The following is a 23,504-nucleotide window of genomic DNA, read 5'->3' on the forward strand; positions in this document are numbered from 1 at the left end:
AAGATCAAATTAGGAATGTTTAAGTTCTTTGCGTTCGCAAAACAACGGAAAATGGTAAATGTGTATGCCAGGCCACTAGTTGGCGATGTGAAGGAATGACAGCCATGCATGACAACTGTTTTTTTTCTTAGGGCTTGCCAAGAGTCTTTGTTGATACAATAATTTTAAGTAAAAATTCTACTGTTTTGGTAGTGTAAGAATAAAGTAGTAAAACGTACATGGTTCCACTGGAAATTGAACCCAGGACCTTCTGTGTGTAAAGCAGACATAATAACTACTACACTATGGAACCTATAGATGTAACCCAATTAATGTGACATGTCAACAACCCTGCATATAGTTAGAACCAAAATCAAATTAGGAATGTTTAAGTTCTTTGCGGGGTTTCACGGTGGAAGAGGGGTTAGTGCTTTTGCCTCACAATACAAAGGTCCTAAGTAGTCTTGGGTTCAATCCCAGGCTTTGCGTTCTCAAAACAACTGAAAATGGTAAAATGTGTATGCCAGGCCACTAGTTGGTGATGTGATGTAAGATTTGCAAATGCTTGTTCATTTAAATATAATAAAATATTTTTTTAAAACACTACTGTGTTTGGTGAGTTTACAATTGGAAGTAATACTGTACTTGCGGTGTGATAATGGTATAATTTGTGCAACAAGTGTTTGGTTACTGTAGACATGGTTCCACTGGGAATCAAACCCAGGACCTTCTGCGTGTTAAGTAGACGTGATAACCAATTTTCCCTCCAATTTTTCATGTGTGTGAGAAAACGGAAAATCTCCTTGAGCATTCAGTGGCGCACATGTGAGCGACGGCAGACGTGCACACTGTTATGCTCTTATCTTTTTATTCGATTTTGTGAGCGGCCTAGATTTGCCGTGCGCAGAGGACGTGTAAGCAGTGTGCAATTACAGAGACGTGTACCTTAGAAGGAACGTTGGTGATAACTACTACACTGTGGAACCCACTTGTAGCAAAGACTACAACCGTGTTTTTGTTTGAGCACTGTTTCTAAAAACAAAAAAAACTGAAAATAGTGTAATATACATGCCAGGCCACTAGTTGGCAGTGTGAAGAAAGAATTGCATCTGCTTGTTCACCTAAATATTTTTCAAAAGCACGTTTGTGTATTCATGAGTTTAAAATTGGACCCAAGTAAATACTGCACGAGCAATGTTTTATTGATATATTTTGTTTATTAACATTTTTTATAACTTACATATACAAATTCATAAAAAATTGAACTATGACTGTGCATGCCTGCAGCCTTTCTTCATCAACTAGTGGCCTGGCATTCACATTAGACCACAGTTGTTTTACAAAACTCTGTGAAAAAAACCCCACAGTAAAACATCCTTATACGAATAGGTTCCATAGTGTAGTAGTTATCACATCTGCTTAACACACAGAAGGTCCTGGGTTCGATTTCCAGTGGAACCATGTGCGTCACAAAAAATAGAAACAGAGGCGTTACTAGTTTTTAAACACGGGGGTTGCTTATCGCCCAAAAGTTGCACTAATAATGATAAAATAATAATTGTGTTTTAATATGATTCATATTACTCTACATGAATCACATCATCTCTGCTTTACACTCTGTAGTAAATGAAAACTTGATAGATTTCTAATTACATTTAAGTGAATAATGACAGGTTATATAATTATTTAAAATCGTAATTTGGCCACTTTATATGGAATTTGTTGGCACTTTTTTGTTAAAAAACAATAACAAAAACTTTCTTAAAAAAATATTTAGGGACATTAATGTAGATATGTTGTAGATATGTTAATCCATCCATCCATCCATTTTCTACCGCTTATTCCCTATTGGAGTCGCGGGGGGCGCTGGCGCCTATCTCAGCTACAATCGGGCGGGAGGCGGGGTACACCCTGGACAAGTATATGTTAATCCCATCTGTAAAAAAATATATAATAATTAAGGTTTTTACAAATGTTTAAAAAAACTGCTAAGAATTAGAACCAAGTTCAAACCAGGCATGTTAAAGTTAAAGTGCCAATAGCTGTCACACACACACTCGGTGTGGCAAAATTATTCTCTGTATTTGACCCATCACCCTTGTTTAACTACTTTGAGTTCCCAAAACAACTGAAAAAGGTGTAATATACATGCCAGGCCACTAGTTGGTGATGTGAAGAAAAACTAAACTTTCCGTCTAGGTCTTACAGAATAGTTTGTCGGTGTTTGTGTGACTTAAAGATTTGTGTCATGTACACTTTAGTTTGTGTTTGTTGAAAATACTGTTTTACATTGTAAATATTTCACTGTGTTTTTATTCATGTACCGATACCAAAAGTGACAAAAAGCACTGTCATATGCATGTCAGTTTACCAGCTGGCCACTTGATATACAGATAGTCAGGGTACCACTGGGAATTGAACCCAGGACCTTCTGCGTGTAAAGCAGACGTGATAACTACTACACTATGGAACCCATGTGTGTTGTTGACGTCTACCGTGTTAGCATTCGTGCAGAGTGAATAAATTGTGTATGTAAGAGTATCAAAATAACCAAAAATGGTGTAATATACATGCCAGGCGACTAGTTGGCGATGTGAAGGAATGACAGCCATGCATAACATCTGCTTTTTTTCTGAAGACTTGCCAAGCGTCTTTGTTGATACAATAATTTTAAGTAGAAATTCTACTCTTTTGGTTGTGTAAGAATAAAGTACAAAAAAGTACATGGTTCCACTAGGAATCGAACCCAGGACCTTCAGCGTGTACAGCAGACATGATAACTACTACACTATGGAACCTACAGATTTGGCCTATTTAATGTGCCAACATGTCAACATACATGCATATAGTTAGAACCAATTTCAAATTAGGAATATTTAAGTTCTTTGCGTTCGCAAAACAACTGAAAATGGTGTAATATTCATGCCAGACCACTATTTGGTAATGTGAAGGAAGATTTGCAAATGCTTGTTCACCGAAATATAAATATAATATACACCTATTTTTCAAAAACACTTTTGTTTTTTGTGAGTTCAAAATCAGTAAATACTGCACTGGTGGTGTAATAATGGTATAAGTATTTGGTTTTGGTTAAGGAAGACATGGTTCCACTGGAAATCAAACCCAGGACCTTTTGTGTATTAAGCAGACGTGATAACTACTACACTATGAAAGCCAGATGTAGCAAAAACTACAACTGTGTTTTTTTTTGCTCAGTGTTTCTAAAAAAAAAAGTGAAAATAGTGTAATGTGCATGCAAGGACACTAATTGGCAGTGTGAAGAAAGACTTTGCACTGCTTGTTCACCTAAATTATTTTCAAAAACACTTTTGTGTATTTGTGGGTTTAAAATTGTACCCAAGTAAATACTGCACTAGAATTGTTTTAATGAAATATTTTGTCTATCAATATATATTTTTTTAATTTCCGTATTTAGATTACAGAAAACAACCCCCGGAGAAATCTCAGCTATGACACCACTGTGCATCCCTGTAACCTTTCTTTACATCGCCAACTAGTGGCCTGGCATGCACATTGGACCATTTTCAGTTGTTTTACAAACGAAAACACAGTTTACCTTCTTGCAGCATATGGGTTCTATAGTGTAGTAGTTATAATATCTACTTTACACGCAGAAGGTTCTGGATTTGATTCCCAGTGGAACCATGTCTACTACAAACAAAACAATGATATTGCTGAATATAAAGATTTTGCTAACACATACTGTATCCTACAAAATATACCATTATCACACCATATATTACACCATTTTCAGTTGTTTTGGGAACTTAAAGTAGTCAAACGTTCTTGGTTGTAATTGTATGCCATTTTTTAAGACATATGTAAAAACCTTGATTAGGAGGATGATGAACATATCTCAAACAAATTTAGATGTATTGCCCTAAATATAAATTTTTTTAATTTAAAAAAAAAAAGGTGCCAACAAATAAAAAAATGCATTATAAATAGATTATAAATCTGTAGAGTTTTTATTTATTACAGAGTGTAAAGTAGAAATGATCTGAATCCTGTCGATAAATATAAATCATACTAAAACATAATAATACATTATGGCTATAATATTATTAGTGCATTGGACGTTGTTTTATTTATATGCACATATGTTTACATCTTGTCTTATTATATATGACACATCCATATGTTCCATAGTGTAGTAGTTATACTTTAAGTCACAGTTTGTCTTATAACTTACATCACTATGTACACAGTGTACACCAATTTTAGTCAATTTTGGGAACTCTGCGTGAAAAAAAACAAAGGAAACCCTCTGTATTCACATGGGTTCCATATTGTAGTACAGGGGTCACCAACGCGGTGCCCGCGGGCACGAGGTAGCCCGTAAGAACCAGATGAGTAGCCCGCTGGCCTGTTCTAAAAATAGCTCAAATAGCAGCACTTACCAGTGAGCTGCCTCTATTTTTTAAATTTTATTTATCTACTAGCAAGCTGGTCTCGCTATGCTCGACATTTTTGATTATAAGAGAGACAAAACTCAAATAGAATTTGAATATACAAGAAAATATTTTAAAGACTTGTTCTTCACTTGTTTAAATAAATTCATTTATTTTTTTTACTTTGCTTCTTATAACTTTCAGAAAGACAATTTCAGAGAAAAAAATACAACCTTAAAAATGATTTTAGGATTTTTAAACACATATACCATTTTAAATTCCTTCCTCTTATTTCCTGACAATTTAAATCAATGTTCAAATAAATTAATTTTTTTATTGTAAAGAATAATAAATTAATTTTAATTTAATTCTTCATTTTAGCTTCTGTTTTTTCGACGAAGAATATTTGTGAAATATTTATTCAAACTTGTGATTAAAATTCCAAAAATATATTCTGGCAAATCTATAAAATCTGTAGAATCAAATTTAAATCTTATTACAAAGTGGATTTTAACCTAATCAAAACATGCCATCAACATTTTAAAATTAATCTTAATCAGAAAAAATTACTAATGATGTTCCATAAATTCTTTTTTTTTTTTTCAAAAACATTCTAATTAGCTAGTCTTTCCTTTAATTTTTTTCGGTTGAATTTTGATTTTTAAAGAGTCGAAATTGAAGATAAACTATGTTTCAATTTTTTTTTTTCGTGTTTTCTCCTCTTTTAAACCGTTCAATAAAGTGTTTTTTTCTATTTTTTATGATTGATTCTCTACAAAAAACCTTCCGTAAAAGGAAAAAAAAATGTGCGACGGAATGACAGACAGAAATACCCATTTTTTATATAAATATATAGATTTATTTATTTAAGTGTGAATCAAACTGGTAGCCCTTCGCATTAATCAGTACCCAAGAAGTAGCTCTTGGTTTCAAAAAGGTTGGTGACCCCTGGTGTAGTAGTTATCACGTCTGCTTTACACGCAAAAGGTGGAACCATGTCTATCACAAAGTTAGAAACAGAGGTGTTACTATTTTTTTTAACACAGGGGGTTTCTTATCCCCCAAGAGTTGCAATAATAATAATAAAATCAAAATTATATTTTATTATTAATATGATGACATACATAAAATAATCTCTACTTTACACTCTGTAGTAAATGAAAACTCGACAGATTTATTATCATGTTTTAATGAATATTTACAGGTTGTAGGACTTTTTTAAATCATATTTTGGCCACTTTATATTGCATAGTCATGATTCCACTTGGAATCTAACCTGGGACCTTCTGCTTGTGAAGCAGACATGATAACTATTACACTATGGAACCCATGTGTGTCAGGAAAGTTTACTGTGTTTTAATTTGTGCAGAGTGGATTAATTGTGTATGTAGGAGTCTCAAAATAACCAAAAGTAGTGTAATATGCATGCCAGGCCACTAGTTGGCGATGTAAAGGAATGACAAGCATGCATGTCAACTTTTTTTTCTCTTAAGGCTTGTCGAGTGATTTTGTCGATGTTAATACAACAATTTTAAGTAAAAATTATACTGTATTGGTTGTAAAAGAGTAAAGAATACGGTTCCACTGGGAATCGAATCCAGGACCTTCTGCGTGTAAAGCAGACGTCATAACTACTACATTATGAAACATATGGATATGTTTATATTTTATATATAATGTGACAACGTGTCAACATATAGTTAGGAATGTTTAAGTTCTTTGAGTTCCAAAAACAACTAAAATTGTGTAATATGCATTCCAGGCCACTAGTTGGTGATGGTGAGGAAGATTTATAAATGCTTGTTCACCTAAATATCTTTCAAAAGTACTTTCGTGTATTCGTGAGTTTAAAATTGGAAGTAAGTAAATACTGCATTAGCGAAGTGGTAATGGTATATTTTGCAGGATAAGTGTTCGCAAAATTCCGATTATTTTGGACTGGTAGTAGTCGATTCACAGTAATTGTTCTGCCACACAATACCTCAATGCTAACGAGGGATAATTACACTTCACCAATTGACAGTGGGATTTCTCATTTGCATCTCAGCAGTTGTTTTTCTCACTACAATAGGGCGATTCCCAGTGCAACCATGTCTATCACAAGCAAAACAATGGCATTGAAAAAGATAAACATTTTGCAATATTACAATTATTTCGCAAATTATACCATTACTACATCGCTACAGCAGTATTTACTTAGTTCCAATTGTAATAATACACAAAAGTACTTTTGAAAAATATTTAGGTGAACAAGCATTTGCCAACCAAGCTTATCCTGCCAGCTTATTACACAAAATTGAGTCGCTTTTGGGACAGCTGTGTAAAAGGAAATGCAGTAAACCCTTCATGACGCACATGGGTTCATATTAACATGCAGAAGGTCCTGAGTTCTATTCCCAGTGGAGCCATGTCTATCACAAAGTTAGAAACAGGGGTTTTACTAGTTGTTATACACAGGTGGTTGCTTATCCTCCGAAAGTTGCACTAATAATTATATAATCATGATTGTGAATCGTATTTACTCTACGTCAGGGATGTCAAACTCAAGTACAGAGTGGGCTGAAATTTTAAACTGAACAAAGCCGCGGGCCAAGGGTTGAACAAATGAACCTTTTAATAGGGACCCAAACAAGTTTTGCATTGAATATTGAACAAGCAAGGCTTATATAACTTTATAGTGACATGTAATATCGAGTTTCAAATAATAATAATAATAATAATAAAAATATCAATAGCATATCAAATAAAATTTAAATAAAAATTGAGTGCCTCTTTTCTATTTGCAACCTTCTGAGGTAAATATAAAAATAAACTTTGTCCACAGGCTAATAATGAATTTGAAAATAAAATAACAATAATGAATGAATCAAACATTCAAGCCTTGAAGTAGCAAGAGAAAGTGCATGAATAAATGGTTAATTATTGCTCAGTTTGCTACACTGATTTGCTTAAACAATGAATATGGAACAAGCAATAACGATACAACTTAATAGTGCAAAATCCACATCCAAAAAACAAACGGAAAAAAAAATGGTCAAATAAATACAATTTAAATAAAACATTTAATGTCTCTTTTCTATTTGCAGCCTTCTGAGGTAAATATCAACGGAAGGCGGGGTACACCCTGACACCACATTATTAAAAATAGTTTGTTGCAAATTGATAAAAACAAACCTAGCATGGAAGACTTCACTAAACACAGACGTCATAACCTCATCAAAGTTCCCCTTTTAGCATTCACTGCAAAACCTCTTCTTAAAAAAGTAAATCGTCTAGCTTGCAACAGCCATGGTTCCACTGGAAATCGAACCCAGGACCTTCTGCGTGTAAAGCGGACGTGATGGCTACTACACTATGAAACCTATAGATAATTCATATGTAATGCGACAACATGTCAACATACCTGCACGGAGTTAAGACTCAAGTTCAGACAACGATTGACTGACTCGTTTGAGTTCCCAAAATATCTCTTAAGTCTTGTCAAGAGTCTTTGTCGCTGTTGATGAAACAATTTTAAGTAACACATTTTACTGTTTTGGTTGTGTCAGACTTAAGTAACAATATTACACATTACACCACTTTTAGATGTTTTGCAAACTTAAAGTAGTTAAACGTTACTCGTTTGAACTTGTTTCTAACTATAGGCAGGTATGTTGACATGTTGTCACATTATATGTCACGTGATATATAACATATATATATATATATATATAGGTTCCATAGTGTAGTAGTTATTAAGTCTGCTTGACACGCAGAAGGTCCTGGGTTCGAGTCCCAGAAGAAGCATATTTATCACAAGCATTGCTGAGGGTATAGACTATACAAACACTTATCCTACAAAATGTATCATTACCACAATCCTTGTGCAGTATTTACTTAGTTTTAATTTTCAACTCAGTAATACACAAACGTCTTTCTTCACACTGCCAACTAGTGGCCTGGCATGCATATTACACCACTTTCAGTCGTTTTGGATCGTTAAATATTCCTCGTTTGAACATGGTTCTAACTACACTGCAGTGCATTCTGGGGGTCCATAGTGTAATACAAGGGTCCTCAATTACATGTGTCAAAGACCAGCTGGTGGACTGACATTTATATGACAGTGTTTTTGTCACTTTGATATTGTTACATGAATAAAATCACGGTGAAATATTTACAATGTAAAACAGTATTTTTCACAAACACAACCCAAAGTGTACATGATCGACAAACTATTCCGTAAGACCTGGGTTTTTCTTCAGATCACCAACTAGTGGCCTGGCATGCACATTACACCATTTGCAGTTGTTTATAGGTTCCATAGTGTAGTAGTTATCACATCTGCTTCACACGCAGAGGGTCCTGGGTTCAATTCCAGGTGGATCTATGTCAATTAAAATCAAAACAATGGCATTGCTTGAAATATAGATTTTGCTAACACTTATTCTGCAAAATATACCATTACAAAACTACTAGTACAGTATTTACTTAGTTCCAATTTTAAACTCACTAATGCACAAAATAACTTTAAAAAAAACTCATTTGTCTGTTATATTCATATTTAGGTGAACAATCATTGCAAGCCTTCCTTCACAGTACCAACTTGAGTTACAAGCTTATTGCGCAAGCTTATTACACCAAATTTAATAGGAACTCTGAGAAAGCGAAAACACAGCAAACCTTCGTGACACACATAGGTTCCATAGTGTAGTAGTGATCACGTCTGCTTAACACGCAGAAGGTACTGGGTTCAATTCCCAGTGGAACCATGTCTACCACAAATTACAAACAGAGGTGTTACTAGTTTTTAAACACAAGGGGAGGCTTGTGCCCCAAAAGTTGCACGAACAATAATATAATCATAATTTTAAAAATGGTGTTTACAAATACAAACTTGGCAGAATTTTAATGATATTTAAGTGAATAAGTTATATGATTTTTTTTTTAATACATGTTTTGGCATCTTTATATTGAATTTGTTGGCATTTTTCTGTAAAAAAACAAAAAAAAATTGCATAAAAAAATATTTAGGGAGGTTAATGTAGATGCAGTATGTTGTAGATATGTTAATTCCATCATATGTACTCTTGGTTTGTATTATTTTTTTGTAATCATTGTTTAGTGTTGCTTATTGTTTTTTTTTTTTTTTTGTTCCTTCCTCCCTCTTTACAGGGCACCACCCTTTTAGGAACCCATCAGTTTGTTCCTGTTCTGCCTCCCCCTGCAACTGTATATTGTACGTCTGCTCTTGTACTAAAAATTCATTTTCTTGTCCCTTTTAAGTGCAATGACAATAGAATTCATAAGGCTTCACGGTGGCAGAGGGGTTAGTGCGTCTGCCTCACAATACGAAGTTCCTGCAGTCCTGGGTTCAAATCCAGGCTCGGAATCTTTCTGTGTGGAGTTTGCATGTTCTCCCCGTGAATGCGTGGGTTCCCTCCGGGTACTCCGGCTTCCTCCCACTTCCAAAGACATGCACCTGGGGATAGGTTGATTGGCAACACTAAATTGGCCCTAGTGTGTGAATGTGAGTGTGAATGTTGTCTGTCTATCTGTGTTGGCCCTGCGATGAGGTGGCGACTTGTCCAGGGTGTACCCCGCCTTCCGCCCGATTGTAGCTGAGATAGGCGCCAGCGCCCCCCGCGACCCCGAAAGGGAATAAGCGGTAGAAAATGGATGGATGGATGGATATTCTATATATACAGTGGGGCAAAAAAGTATTTAGTCAGCCACCGATTGTGCAAGTTCTCCCACTTAAATGATGACAGAGGTCTGTAATTTTCATCATAGGTACACTTCAACTGTGAGAGACTGAATGTGAAAAAAAAATCCAGGAATTCACATTGTAGGAATTTTAAAGAATTTATTTGTAAATTATGGTGGAAAATAAGTATTTGGTCAACCATTCAAAGCTCTCACTGATAGAAAGAGGTTTTGGCTCAACATCTCACGATTTCCTTATCACGGATCAATCGTCCTGTCCCCTTAGCAGAAAAACAGCCCCAAAGCATGATGTTTCCACCCCCACGGTTCACAGTAGGCATGGTGTTCTTGGGATGCAACTCAGTATTCTTCTTCCTCCAAACTCGACGAGTTGAGTTTATACCAAAATGGATACATGATTGATACAGCAGCGGATTGGGAGAATGTCATGTGGTCGGATGAAACCAAAATAGAACTCTTTGGTATAAAATCAACTCGTCGTGTTTGGAGGAAGAAGAATACTGAGTTGCATCCCAAGAACACCATAACTACTGTGAAGCATGGGGGTGGAAACATCATGCTTTGGGGCTGTTTTTCAGCTAAGGGGAAGGGACGATTGATCCGTGTTAAGGAAAGAATGAATGTATCGTGAGATTTTGAGCCAAAACCTCCTTCCATCAGTGAGTGCTTTGAATCGTTGACCAAATACTTATTTTCCACCATAATTTACAAATAATCTCTTTAAAATGCCTACAATATGAATTCCTGGATTTTTTTTTCACATTCTGTCTCTCACAGATGAAGTGTACCTATGATGAAAATTACAGACCTCTGTCATCATTTTAAGTGGGAGAACTTGCACAATCGGTGGCTGACTAAATACTTTTTTGCCCTACTGTAGGTTGAACTTTTCAGTTTAAAAAAAATTAAATACCTGTCTTATAAGCCGGTTTTTACTTCTATACATATCAAGCTAGTTTGCTGTTTTAAATGCAAAAGGTCCATGGGTTCAATTCCCAGTGGAGCCATACAGTTTTTCATGAGTTCACGTGGCATGATTAATAATACAGGTAGCCGTAGCTGAGATATTAGCGTTGCATTAGCATCCAGGCTTGATTAATGTTACCTGGAAGACGCATTAGCGTCATTATCGGTGATGGAACTGCGCTACATCCGATTGGCGGGTATTTTTGATGTTTTTAACGTCACCTCGAGCCACAAAAGGTCACCACAGCCTTGATGTGTGCAATTCCCGCACTCCACTCTGCACGCCACAAACAAGCTTCGCATTAGTTGTTAATGCTAAGTGCTACTTTTAGCCCTCACACAACGGCCCATAAACAACACAATGGCCTTAAAAGCCATAAAGTGTCTGCTCGCCGCTCTCCGTGATTAAATTTGATTATTTCCTCACTTTTCAGTCGTTAAAAGGTGCACATTTATGGCGGCGAGGATACACACTCCCACCTATATGCGCCGCTAAATGTTTGCTAACGCGCTCGTTAAAACAGGGACCGTGTGCACATTTAGCTTCTTCGCCATGGCGACAAGGTGGCCTGCAGCGCGCCATTCGGCGTCCAAAGCGAGGGAAGACAGAACGGCGCGGTATTCCCTGGGGATTCAACTGACGTTTGTCTCATTCAGGCCGCATCCGGACTTTTGCCAGGCGCCGGTCCTGGCGCACCTGTTCAACGGCAGCCCTGCAGCTGAGCGAGCTAATGAGGGATGGCGGGCTGCACGCCGGGCTGTGGGGGAGCAGCTCGTTAGCGTAGACCTCTGCCGGGGAGGACTGTCACCCGCTTTTTGTCGCCGCCTAATTGGATGTTCCTGTCAACTTACCGCCATCGGGAAGTATCCCGCCCCGACTCACTTTCGCCAGCCCTGCCATTTTGGGTCGTCTGACAGGGGCTGCCACATTGTCCAAGCAACAAGTGGCGCCATAAGCACCGAGTGGCCCTACACGTCATTTCATGGTGGCCCTCTACATCACTTTAAGGTGGCCCACCACTGCATTTTAAAGTGGCCCTCCACATCGTTTTAAAGTCTCCCACCATGTCATTTAACATGGTCCGCCACGTCATTTTAATGTTACCCACCACATCATTTTAATGTATCCCTCTACGTCATTTAAATGTAGCCCTCCATGTTATTTAAGGACAACCTTTCACATCATTTTAAAGTGGCCCTCAAAGTCATTTTAATGTGGACCACAGCATAATTTTAACGTGGTCCTACACGCCATTTTAAAGTGTCCCTCCACATATTTTTCAATTATTTCTCAATGCCATTTTATGTGGCCCTACACGTCATTTCAAGGTGGCCCTCCACATCACTTTAATGTGGACCACCATTGCTTTTTTAATGTGGCCCTCCTTGTTATTTTAATGTGACCCCCCACCTCGTTTTAAAGTGACCCACCATATCATTTAATATGGCCCGCCACAGCATTTTAATGTAACCCACCATTTAATTTTAAATTGGCCCTATACATCATTTTAAACTGGCCCCTCCACACCATTTAACGTGGCCAAACATGTGGCCCTACACACAATTTAAATGTAGCCCTCCACGTAATTTTAATGTGGCCCTCTACATCATTTTAACGTGGCCCACCAATTCATTTACGTGTTTGCAAATGATGGATGGAAGTCTTGAAATGCCTAAATGCATTTCTTCTTTCACTTTTGACAGAAACATGAAGATCATGTCATCACATATCTTCTATGCTTTAATTTTAATCCCCCGAACATTGTTCCAAATGCCATGAGTGCATATTTACTGGAGTTTGAAACCCAGTCTTGAGATGTTAGGGAGATATACAAACATTTGTAAAAAGTCATTTTTTAATTATGTTAAATGTGTTGTTTTACACATGCTACACCGCTAACAGGTTAGCATGCTATTTTTTCGGGCCAATTTCTCAGCTCTACGCTTCAGAGGCATATAACTTGTTATGTGACGCATTCTAACCTTTAGCATGCTAACTTTTCAAGCCAATTTTTCAGCTGCACGCCTCAGTCATATAACTGGGTATGTGACATATACTAACTGTTAGCATGCTAACTTTTAGTCCCAATTTCTCAGCTGTAAACCTCAAATCATATGACTTATGTGACAAATGCTAACTGTTAGCATGCTATTGTTAGCAGGCTAACTTTTTGAAACAATTTCTCAGCTGTACGCCTCAGAGTCATAACTTGGTTTATGACACTTGTTACCCATTAGCAAGCTAACTTTTCAAGCCAATTTCTCAGCTAACGTTAACATGTTAACTTTTCGTGCCAATTTCTCAGTTGTAAACCTCGAATCATATGACTTGGTATGTGACAAATGCTAACTGTTAGCATGCTAACATAGCATGCTAACTTTTCGAACCAATTTCTAAGCTGTACGCCTCAAAGTCATAACTTGGTATATGACACATGCCACCCATTAGCAAGCAAACTTTTCAAGCCAATTTCTCAGCTTCATGCCTCAGTAATATTACTTGGTATGTGACACATGCTAACTGTTAGCATACTAATAATTTGAGCCAATTTTTCAGCTGCACACCTCGGTCATATAACTTGGTATATGACACATGCTAACTGTTGGCATGCTAACATAGCATGCTATCTTTTCGAGCAAATTTCTCAGCTGTAAGCCTCGAGTCATATGACTTGGTATGTGACATATGCTAGCTGTTAGCATGCTATTGTAAGCAAGCTAACTTTTTAAGCCAATTTCTCAGCTGTACACCTCAGAGTCACATGACTTGCTAACCGCAAATATGCTAACTTTTTCGAGCCGATTTCTCAGCTGTACGCCTCAGAGTCATATAAATTGTTAGGTGACGTATGCTACCCGTTGGCATGGTAACTTTTCAAGCCAATTTCTCAGCTTCATGCCTCAGTCATATAACTTGGTATGTGACACATGCTAACTGTTTGCATACTAAAATTTCAAGCCAATTTTTCAGCTGCACGCCTCAGTCATATAACTTGGTATATGACACATGCTAACCTTTAGCATTCTAACATAGCATGCTAACTTTTCGAACCAATTCCTCAGCTGTACGCCTCAGAGTCATATAAATTGTTAGGTGACGCATGCTACCCGTAAGCATGCTAACTTTTCAAGCCAATTTCTCAGCTGCATGCCTTAGTCAAATAACTTGGTATGTGACACATGCTAACTGTTTGCATACTAACATTTCAAGCCAATTTTTCAGCTGCATGCCTCAGTCATATAACTTGGTATATGACACATAATAACTGTTAGCATGCTAACATAGCATGCTAACTTTTAGAGCAAATTTCTCAGCTTGACACCTCAGAGTCACATGACTTGCTAACTGCAAATATGCTAACTTTTTTGAGTCAATTTCTCAGCTGTACGCCTCAGAGTCATATAAATTGTTAGGTGACGCATGCTACCCGTTAGCATGCTAACTTTTCAAGCCAATTCCTCAGCAGCATGCCTAAGTCAAATAACTTGGTATGTGACACTGCTAACTGTTTGCATAGTAACATTTCAAGCCAATTATTCAGATGCACGCCTCATTCATATAACTTGGTATATGACACATAATACCTGTTAGCATGCTAACATAGCATGGTAAGTTTTCGAGCAAATTTCTCAGCTGTACACCTCAGAGTCACATGACTTGCTAACCGCAAATACGCTAACTTTTTCGAGCCAATTTCTCAGCGGTACGCCTCAGAGTCATATAAATTGTAAGCATGCTAACTTTTCAAGCCAATTTCTCAGCTGCATGCCTTAGTCATAGAACTTGTGGTATGTGACGAAAGTCTATGAAATGTTGTCTGTTTCTACCGGCACACATTTGCTCAGATGTCGATCAATAAGCACAATGCTGATAAAATCACGTTATTCCCTTAAAAAAAAATCAAGCAAAAGAGAGTTCCTACCTGTCTGTTATGGTGCAGGTGTCGAAGTGAAGATGGTTAAAGTTTCCCAGCATCCCTTGCTGCACGCGGCTGAGGTTGACGGGCTGTCCGTCAACAGAGATGAGCCGCATGCATCCTTGGAAGGACGGAGACGAGGACTGGCAGTCGGTCGTGGGACACCCTGGAACAAATGAGTTTCAGGGGTTTTCGAGAGTGCTTTTTAAAGCGGGGGAGGCAGAAAAAACTCCACATACCTCCGAAGTGAAAAGTGCCTTCGGACTCCAGAGGCAACGCCGACAATTCGATCTGCGAAGACGGCTCGCTGTCCAGCGTCAGACTGATGAGGAACCTCCTGGCCTCCAGACTGACGGAGTGCCACAATCCATCATTCACCGTGTAATCTGCAGCGAGACGAGGGAAAGATTGACTTCCTGCCGGGGGGCGGGTGGGGGTCCTCGGGTAAAACCCGGGCTCACCTGGAGAGACCTCCGACTTGCGCCCGGAGGCGTGCAGGGTCAGGTGTAGGCGGCGCTTCCGGATGTGGAGCTGCAGCCTCCGGGGGCCGAGCGGCACCGACAGTAGCAGTCCCTCGGGGTTCCACGTGCGGAACTGGAAGCGGGCGGAGAAGCCCGAGGAGGTCGCTGCCCCCGCCACCGCCACCGCTGACGGGAGTGTCAGGAAGCTGCTGTTGGCGCTCAGGAAGGTGCACGCCACCAGCTGGGACTGCGAGCACGAGAAGGTCACGTTGCCCTAAAACGTGACACAGGCTCCAATTGACGCCTTTCTTTAGACACGTGTCTCCTCTCATGACAACAATCTTTGAGTGTTGAAATCACCTACGCACACTGAATGCATCATTACCCCTTCCAAATACTACAGACTAGTACTAATACATATGACTACTTACTATTTATACTACAGTAGGACACGTGTCTCCTCTCATGACACAACATTTGTGTGTTGAAATCACCTACACACATTGAATGCATCACTACCCCTCCAAATTACTACATACTGTACTACTATTACATATTACTACTTACTACATATACTACACTAGTACACGTGTCTCTTCTCATGACAACAACCTTTGTGTGTTGAAAGCACCTTTGCACACTAAATGCATCATTACCCCCCCCCCCCCCAAATACTACATACTGTACTACTAATACATATAACTACTTACTATATGTACTACACTAGGACACGTGTCTCCTCTCATGACACAACCTTTGTGTGTTGAAATCACCTACACACACTGAACGTATCACTACCCCTTCCCCACTATTACATACTGTACTACTAATACATATTACTAGTACACTTACTATATATACTACATGCGTCTCCTTACATGCCAAAAACCTTTGAGTGTTGAAATCACCTACGCACACTGAACGCATCACTACCCCTGCCAAATACTACATTCTGTACAACTAATACATATTACTACTTACTACAGTGAGTGTACTACACTAGGACACATGTCTCCTCTCATGACAACAACCTTTGAGTGTTGAAATCACCTACGTACACTGAATGCATCATTACCCCTCCCAAATACTACAAACTGTAGTACTAATACATATAACTACTTAATATATGTACTACACTAGGACACGTGTCTCCTCTCATGACAACAACCTTTGTGTGTTGAAATCACCTACGCACATTGAACGCATCACTACCCCTCCCAAATACTACAAACTGTAGTACTAATACATATACCTACTTAATATATGTACTACACTAGGACACGTGTCTCCTCTCATAACGACAACCGTTGAGTGTTGAAATCACCTACACACACTGAACGCATCACTATCCCTCCCAAATACTACATACTGTACTACTAACACATATTACTACTTACTACAGTGAGTGGACTACATTAAGACACATGTCTCCTCTCATGTCAACAACCTTTGAGTGTTGAGATCACCTACGCACACTGAATGCATCACTACCCCTCCCAAATACTACATACTGTAGTACTAATACATATAACTACTTACTATATGTACTACACTAGGACACATGTCTCCTCTCATCACAACAACCTTTGTGTGTTGAAATCACCTACACACATTGAACGCATCACTACCCCTCCCAAATACTACATACTGTACTACTAATACATATAACTACTTACTACATATACTACAGAGAGACACATGTCTCCTCTCATGAGACAACCTTTGTGTGTTGAAATTACCTACACACACTGAACGCATCACTACCCCTCCCAACTATTACATACTGTACTACTAATACATATTACTAGTACACTTACTATATATACTACATGCGTCTCCTTACATGCCAAGAACCTTTGAGTGTTGAAACCACATACGCACACTGAACGCATCACTACCCCTCCCAAATACTACATACTGTACTACTAATACATATTACTACTTACTATATATACTACATTAGGACACGTGTCTCATCTCATGTCAACAACCTTTGAGTGTTGAAATCACCTACGCACACTGAACGCATCATTACCCCTCCCAAATACTACATACTGTACTACTAGTACATATTACTACTTATTACAGTGTGTGTACTACATTAGGACACATTTCTCCTTTCATGTCAACAACCTTTGAGAGTTAAAATCCCTTATGCGCACTGAACGCATCGCTACCCCTGCCAAATATTACATATTGTACTAGCAATACATGTTACTACTTACTATATATACTACATTAGGACACAAGTCTCCTCTCATGTCAGCAACCTCAGTGTGTGGAAATCACCTACACACATTGAACGTATCACTACCTCTCCCAAATAATACATACTGTACAACTAATACTATACTAATACACTGATTATTACATATTACTATCGCACTTACACTTACAGTATACCTACTACCACACTGACTATTACTTATTACTATTATATATTATTATTACAATTATACATATTATTATACTGACTACTACATATGACTATTACAATGATACGTACTATTACACTGACTATGCCATCTTACTATTATATATTATTATCACACTGACTATTACATGTTACTATTACGCTTACAGTAAACCTACTATTATGCTGACTATTACTTATTACTATTAGTTATAACATTTGCGTGTCACCGGCTCCATTAATTTGTCTCACGCAAGAAAAGCAGCCAAATGTTGCAAGTCCCGCGTGTTTTAACGTTTGATGTTTAATGTCTAGCTAGCTTTAGCGTGCGAATGTTACCCTGCAAGCTGTTTGATTGATTGATTGATTGATACTTTTATTAGTAGATTGCACAGTACAGTACATATTCCGTACAATTGACCACTAAATGGTAACACCCGAAAGGGTTTTTCAACTTGTTTAAGTCGGGGTCCACGTTAATCAATTCATGGTAAGCTGCCACCCTGCTACTTGCTGACATGGTGTGTGTGAAAGACGGCCTGCACAGACCTGCCTCCCGCCTCCAACACCCCCGTCACTCCCAGGAGGTGCTAATTGGAGACAAAAATCAATACCCTTCAAGGTGGGGTGAAAATATTGCGCAAATAGTGTCAGGGTAAGGAGAAGGGCATCTCCAAAAGAGACACAAATATTGTTTACACAGGAACAAACACTCTAATTAGCTTAGCTTTGACTTGCACGAGCAGATTTGTTGTTTTGGACAAAGGCGCATATGCAAGGATGACGCGAAAACGACAAAAAACTTTTCCACAAAACTTTGGAGAGAGGCCGAAGAAGGAGCCATCCAAATTAGGTGTATGTATGACAAGCTTTTTAACCATTTGATAGCACAATCAAAACATCGTCAATCAACCCGGAAGTAACCGAGCTAGCTAAAACCTTGGCCTGGGTAAAGGTCTGAGCTCTACAGACTGTTCAGGGCAGTGATTCTCAAACTGTGGTGCTGGGCTCCATCTAGTTGTACGCCAAAGAAGTCTGTAAATATGTACGGTATTTGGCAAGGGTGTCCAAACTACGGCCCACCGGCATCACGACTTGAATAAGGAATCTAGACCACGTGGTGCCTCTAACTAAATTTTAAATATCTGACAGTATATTTGGAGCAAGTTGCGGACAACTTAAGTAATTTAAGTTAATGCCCATGAATTGCACGTTGAAATGTATAATTTTATATATGCGCCAATCCAAACAACCTTCCCCAATCATGGTGCAAATAAACCAAGACAAAAAGTCAACACGCATGCTCACACATAACACAACCTGCTCACTGAACATTGTGGGTATTATCAAAAAAAACGTCCAATCACGACACATCCTTTAAAATTACACCCAATGCATGGTGGGAGATATGCACTCTCTCCTCACTTATCCATGTTTGCCGCATTTTAACTGCTTGAAATTTCTGATTGATTACAGAAGTAAACAAGGCAAGTCAAAATGTCTCATACTGTTAATATCCAACTATATCTATTATATATCCATTATATTAATATAATATGTAACCATATTGTACATAAATACAGTATATATATATATATATATATATATATATATATATATATAATAGCAATAGTTACAAGAATCAGCATTAAATCGAAAATTAGCACGTGCCCCAAATTCGTCACGTTTGAAGTGTCAGGTACAAATGTTCCGAAACCAATAATTTAGTACATTTATAATGTATAGATACTTTTCCAAATAAAGGGATCTATGAAAAATGTCAATATTGGTTTTATTTCAACAAAAAATCTTACACTACATTAAACAGTCACATTTAAAGAACAATTTTACAAGGTTAAAACATAAATTAAAAGACATTAAACACATTGGGCTTTTCTTGTTGCAATAAAAGAACAATTTGCAGTTTTCCATACTACATATTGTTTGCCATAATCAAGGATTAGGTTGGAATATAATAAACAGCTTTATTTACATTCTATTGAATTATTCATGATTTATGGTTACCACTCCTGGTCTGTGCTTTCAGAAAAATACAATTATTAATTAGTGATTAAGTACTAAAAACAAAAATTATGGATAAATGTACACAGATAAGCCATCTAGCAGGTAAAGCATATTTATTAAAGACAACACACAGATTGTAGGAATTTGTTACAAAATGTTGTCATTTCACTTGCATTAGTTGACTGCTAATTGGGCAGTTTTAACTGTGCTAATATTTGAAATCAAGCCAAAGAGCTGTGTGCGCGTTTGCGTATCTATGTGTTACGTATCTACATGTTACGTATGTACATGTTATGTATCTACATGTTATGTATCTACATGTTATGTATCTACATGTTATCTATCTACATGTTTTGTATTTACATGTTAAGTATCTACATGTTATGTATGTACATTTTAGGTATCTACATGTTACGTATCTACATGTTATGTATGTACATTTTAGGTATCTACATGTTACGTATCTACATGTTATGTATCTACATGTTACGTATCTACATGTTATGCATCTACATATTATACATATACATGTTATGTATCTACATGTTACGTATCTACATGTTATGTATGTATGGATTATAAGGCGCACTGTCGATTAGTGGGTCCAGTCAGGTCTATTGTCATCCAAAATGAACACCGGATTATAGGGCCTATTAAAGGGGTCATACTATTATATTTTTTTCTAAATGGAAAACCGTTCATTATGGTCTACATAACATGTAATGGTGGTTCCTTGGTCAAAATGTTGCCTAGATTAGGTTTTACAGATTATCTTCAAGACGCTTTCTGACAGTTGCTTCAGGATGTGCCGTTTAGTGGGTGGTCTTATAGCTTAGACCAGGGGTCACCAACCTTTTTGAAACCAAGAGCTACTTCTTGGGTACTGATTAATGCGAAGGGCTACCAGTTTGATACACACTTAAATAAATTGCCAGAAATAGCCAATTTGCTCAATTTACCTTTAATAGATAAATCTATATATATAAAAAAATGGGTATTACTGTCTGTCATTCCATCGTACATTTTTTTTCCTTTTACGGAAGGTTTTTTGTAGAGAATAAATGATGAAAAAAACACTTAATTGAACGGTTTAAAAGAGGAGAAAACAGGAAAAAAATGAAAATTTAATTTAGAAACATAGTTTTGCTTCAATTTCGACTCTTTAAAATTCAAAATTCACCCGAAAAAAGAAGAGAAAAACTAGCTAATTCGAATCTTTTTGAAAACATTTTTAAAAATAATTTATAGAACATCATTAGTAATTTTTCCTGATTAAGATTAATTTTATAATTTTGATAACATGTTTTAAATAGGTTAAAATCCAATCTGCACTTTGTTAGAATATATAACAAATTGGACCAAGCTATATTTCTAACAAAGACAAATCATTATTTCTTTTATATTTTCCAGAACAAAAATTTTAAAAGAAATTCAAAATACTTTGAAATAAGATTTAAATAAGATTCTACAGATTTTCTAGATTTGCCAGAATATTTTTTGGGAATTTTAATCATAATAAGTTTGAAGAAATATTTCACAAATATTCTTCGTCGAAAAAAACAGAAGCTAAAATGAAGAATTAAATTAAAATTTATAAATTTCTTTTTAAACAATAAAAATAATTATTTTACTTAAACTTTGATTTAAATTGTCAGGAAAGAAGAGGAAGGAATTTAAAAGGTAAAAAGGTATATGTGTTTAAAAATCCTAAAATAATTTTTAAAGTTGTATTTTTTCTCTAAAATTGTCTTTCTGAAAGTTATAAGAAGCAAAGTAAAAAAACAAATGAATTTATTTAAACAAGTGAAGACCAAGTCTTTACAATATTTTCTTACATTTTCAAATTGTATTTGAGTTTTGTCTTTCTTAGAATTAAAAATGTCCAGCAAAGTGAGACCAGCTTGCTAGTAAATAAATAAAATGTAAAAAATAGAGGCAACCCTTGGTCGGTTTTTGATACAGTGCTGCTATTTGAGCTATTTTTAGAACAGGCCAGCGGGCTACTCATCTGGTCCTTATGGGCTACCTGGTGCCCGCGGGCACCGCATTGGTGACCCCTGGCTTAGACAGTGTCTTCTCTCCATCATTGTTGTTGTAGCGCTGTAGCGTGCAAGGACAGGAGTGGAAGAGGTATCAAAAGATGGCGCTAACTGTTTTAATGACATTCAGACTTTACTTCAATGACTAACAAAGCAGCTTCTTGTCCTCCGTGGCTCACTACTGCAACAACGCTGGAAATATGTCCCGTGAAAAACCATCCGACCGGAACTCTCTACTAACTAAAGTTCCGTGGGTGAATAATGTAAACTCACTACATTGGTATGTTTTAGCGCTACCATAGCGAGTCTACTGACAGATATAAGTTAGAACTTTACGCTACTTTATATTAGAAATGGAAACAGCAGAGGATGAACGTCACATAACAAGATAGTGAAAAAGAAGAAGCTTATCGACTACAGCAGTGGTTCTCAACCTTTTCTCAGTGATGTACCCCCTGTGAACATTTTTTTAATTGAAGTACCCCCTATTCAGAGCAAAGCATTTTTGGTTGAAAAAAAGAGATAAAGAAGTAAAATACAGCACTATGTCATCAGTTTCTGATTTATTAAATTGTATAACAGTGCAAAATATTGCTCATTTGTAGTGGTCTTTCTTGAACTATTTGGAAAAAACTATATAAAAATGACAAAAAACTTGTTGAAAAATAAACAAGTGATTCAATTATTAAAAAAAATATTTTTACACATAGTAGTAATCATCAACTTAAAGTGCCCTCTTCAGGGATTGTAATAGAGATCCATCTGAACTTAATTAGAAAATTTTTTCACAAAAAAATAAATCTTTAACATCAATATTTATGGAACATGTCCACAAAAAAATCTATCCGTCAACACTGAATATTGCATTGTTGCATTTCTTTTCACAGTTTATGAACTTACATTCATAATTTGTTGAAGTATTATTCAATAAATATGTCTATAAAGGATTTTTGAATTGTTGCTATTTTTAGGATATTTTTTTTAAATCTCACATACCCCTTGGCATACCTTCAAGTACCCCTAGGGGTACGCGTACCCCCATTTGAGAACCACCTGACTACAGAATCCTCACGGACTACATTTTCAGGACTTATGCAGATCCCAAATACACATCATCAAGTACCAGAAGGTAAGAAAATTTGGTTTTGCACAATATTGTGAAACAAAACCCCAGATAATATGTCTGCTAATGGGTGCCATTTTGTGGTCCTTATACACACACACACCATAGCACTGTCACACCGCGGTGAGGGATGTCTTGTCTTGGTTTCTTCTGTCTTGTGAATTGCATGTTTTACTTTGATAAGTAACTCCTCTCGTTTCAGATCACCTGCCATTCCTTTTGTGTCATCAGTCTTACGTCATCCCTGACCCCTGATTGTTTCCACCTCTTCCCCATTACCCTCTTTTAAGCCCACGCCTCCCCTTGTTCTGTGCCAGATTGTCTCGAGTATTCGTGCGTCTCTAGTGTCCCGTCCATGCCTTGCCTCGTCTTGTATACCTTGATCCTGAGTTCCTTCGTTGCTATTTTGAGTTTTCTTTTTCTCCTCCTCAGCAGAGTGATTTTGTGTCATTTAGTTTTACAG

At 37.2% G+C, this 23,504-nt stretch overlaps 1 protein-coding gene and 3 non-coding genes across 4 annotated transcripts in view; 2 read left to right on the forward strand and 2 right to left on the reverse strand.

Annotated features, from left to right (window-relative positions):
- The window catches only part of LOC133538166 (contactin-associated protein-like 5), a 309,867-nt gene that overhangs the window by 138,975 nt on the left and 147,388 nt on the right, over positions 1–23,504 (reverse strand). The window contains exons 8-10 of the mRNA XM_061879527.1: positions 15,442–15,715; positions 15,220–15,366; positions 14,987–15,146 (exon numbers count right to left, since the gene is read on the reverse strand). Coding sequence (XP_061735511.1) covers positions 14,987–15,146; positions 15,220–15,366; positions 15,442–15,715 — 581 coding nt within the window. The remainder of the gene's footprint in view (positions 1–14,986; positions 15,147–15,219; positions 15,367–15,441; positions 15,716–23,504) is intronic.
- trnav-aac (transfer RNA valine (anticodon AAC)) lies at positions 1,368–1,440 on the forward strand. Its single transcript has one exon. It is a non-coding gene; the product is annotated as a tRNA-Val (tRNA).
- trnav-uac (transfer RNA valine (anticodon UAC)) lies at positions 2,380–2,452 on the reverse strand. The gene has a single exon. It is a non-coding gene; the product is annotated as a tRNA-Val (tRNA).
- Positions 9,070–9,142, forward strand: trnav-aac (transfer RNA valine (anticodon AAC)). Its single transcript has one exon. It is a non-coding gene; the product is annotated as a tRNA-Val (tRNA).

This window comes from Nerophis ophidion, linkage group LG19, assembly GCF_033978795.1.
Source record: "Nerophis ophidion isolate RoL-2023_Sa linkage group LG19, RoL_Noph_v1.0, whole genome shotgun sequence".
Taxonomy (NCBI): Eukaryota; Metazoa; Chordata; class Actinopteri; order Syngnathiformes; family Syngnathidae; genus Nerophis; species Nerophis ophidion.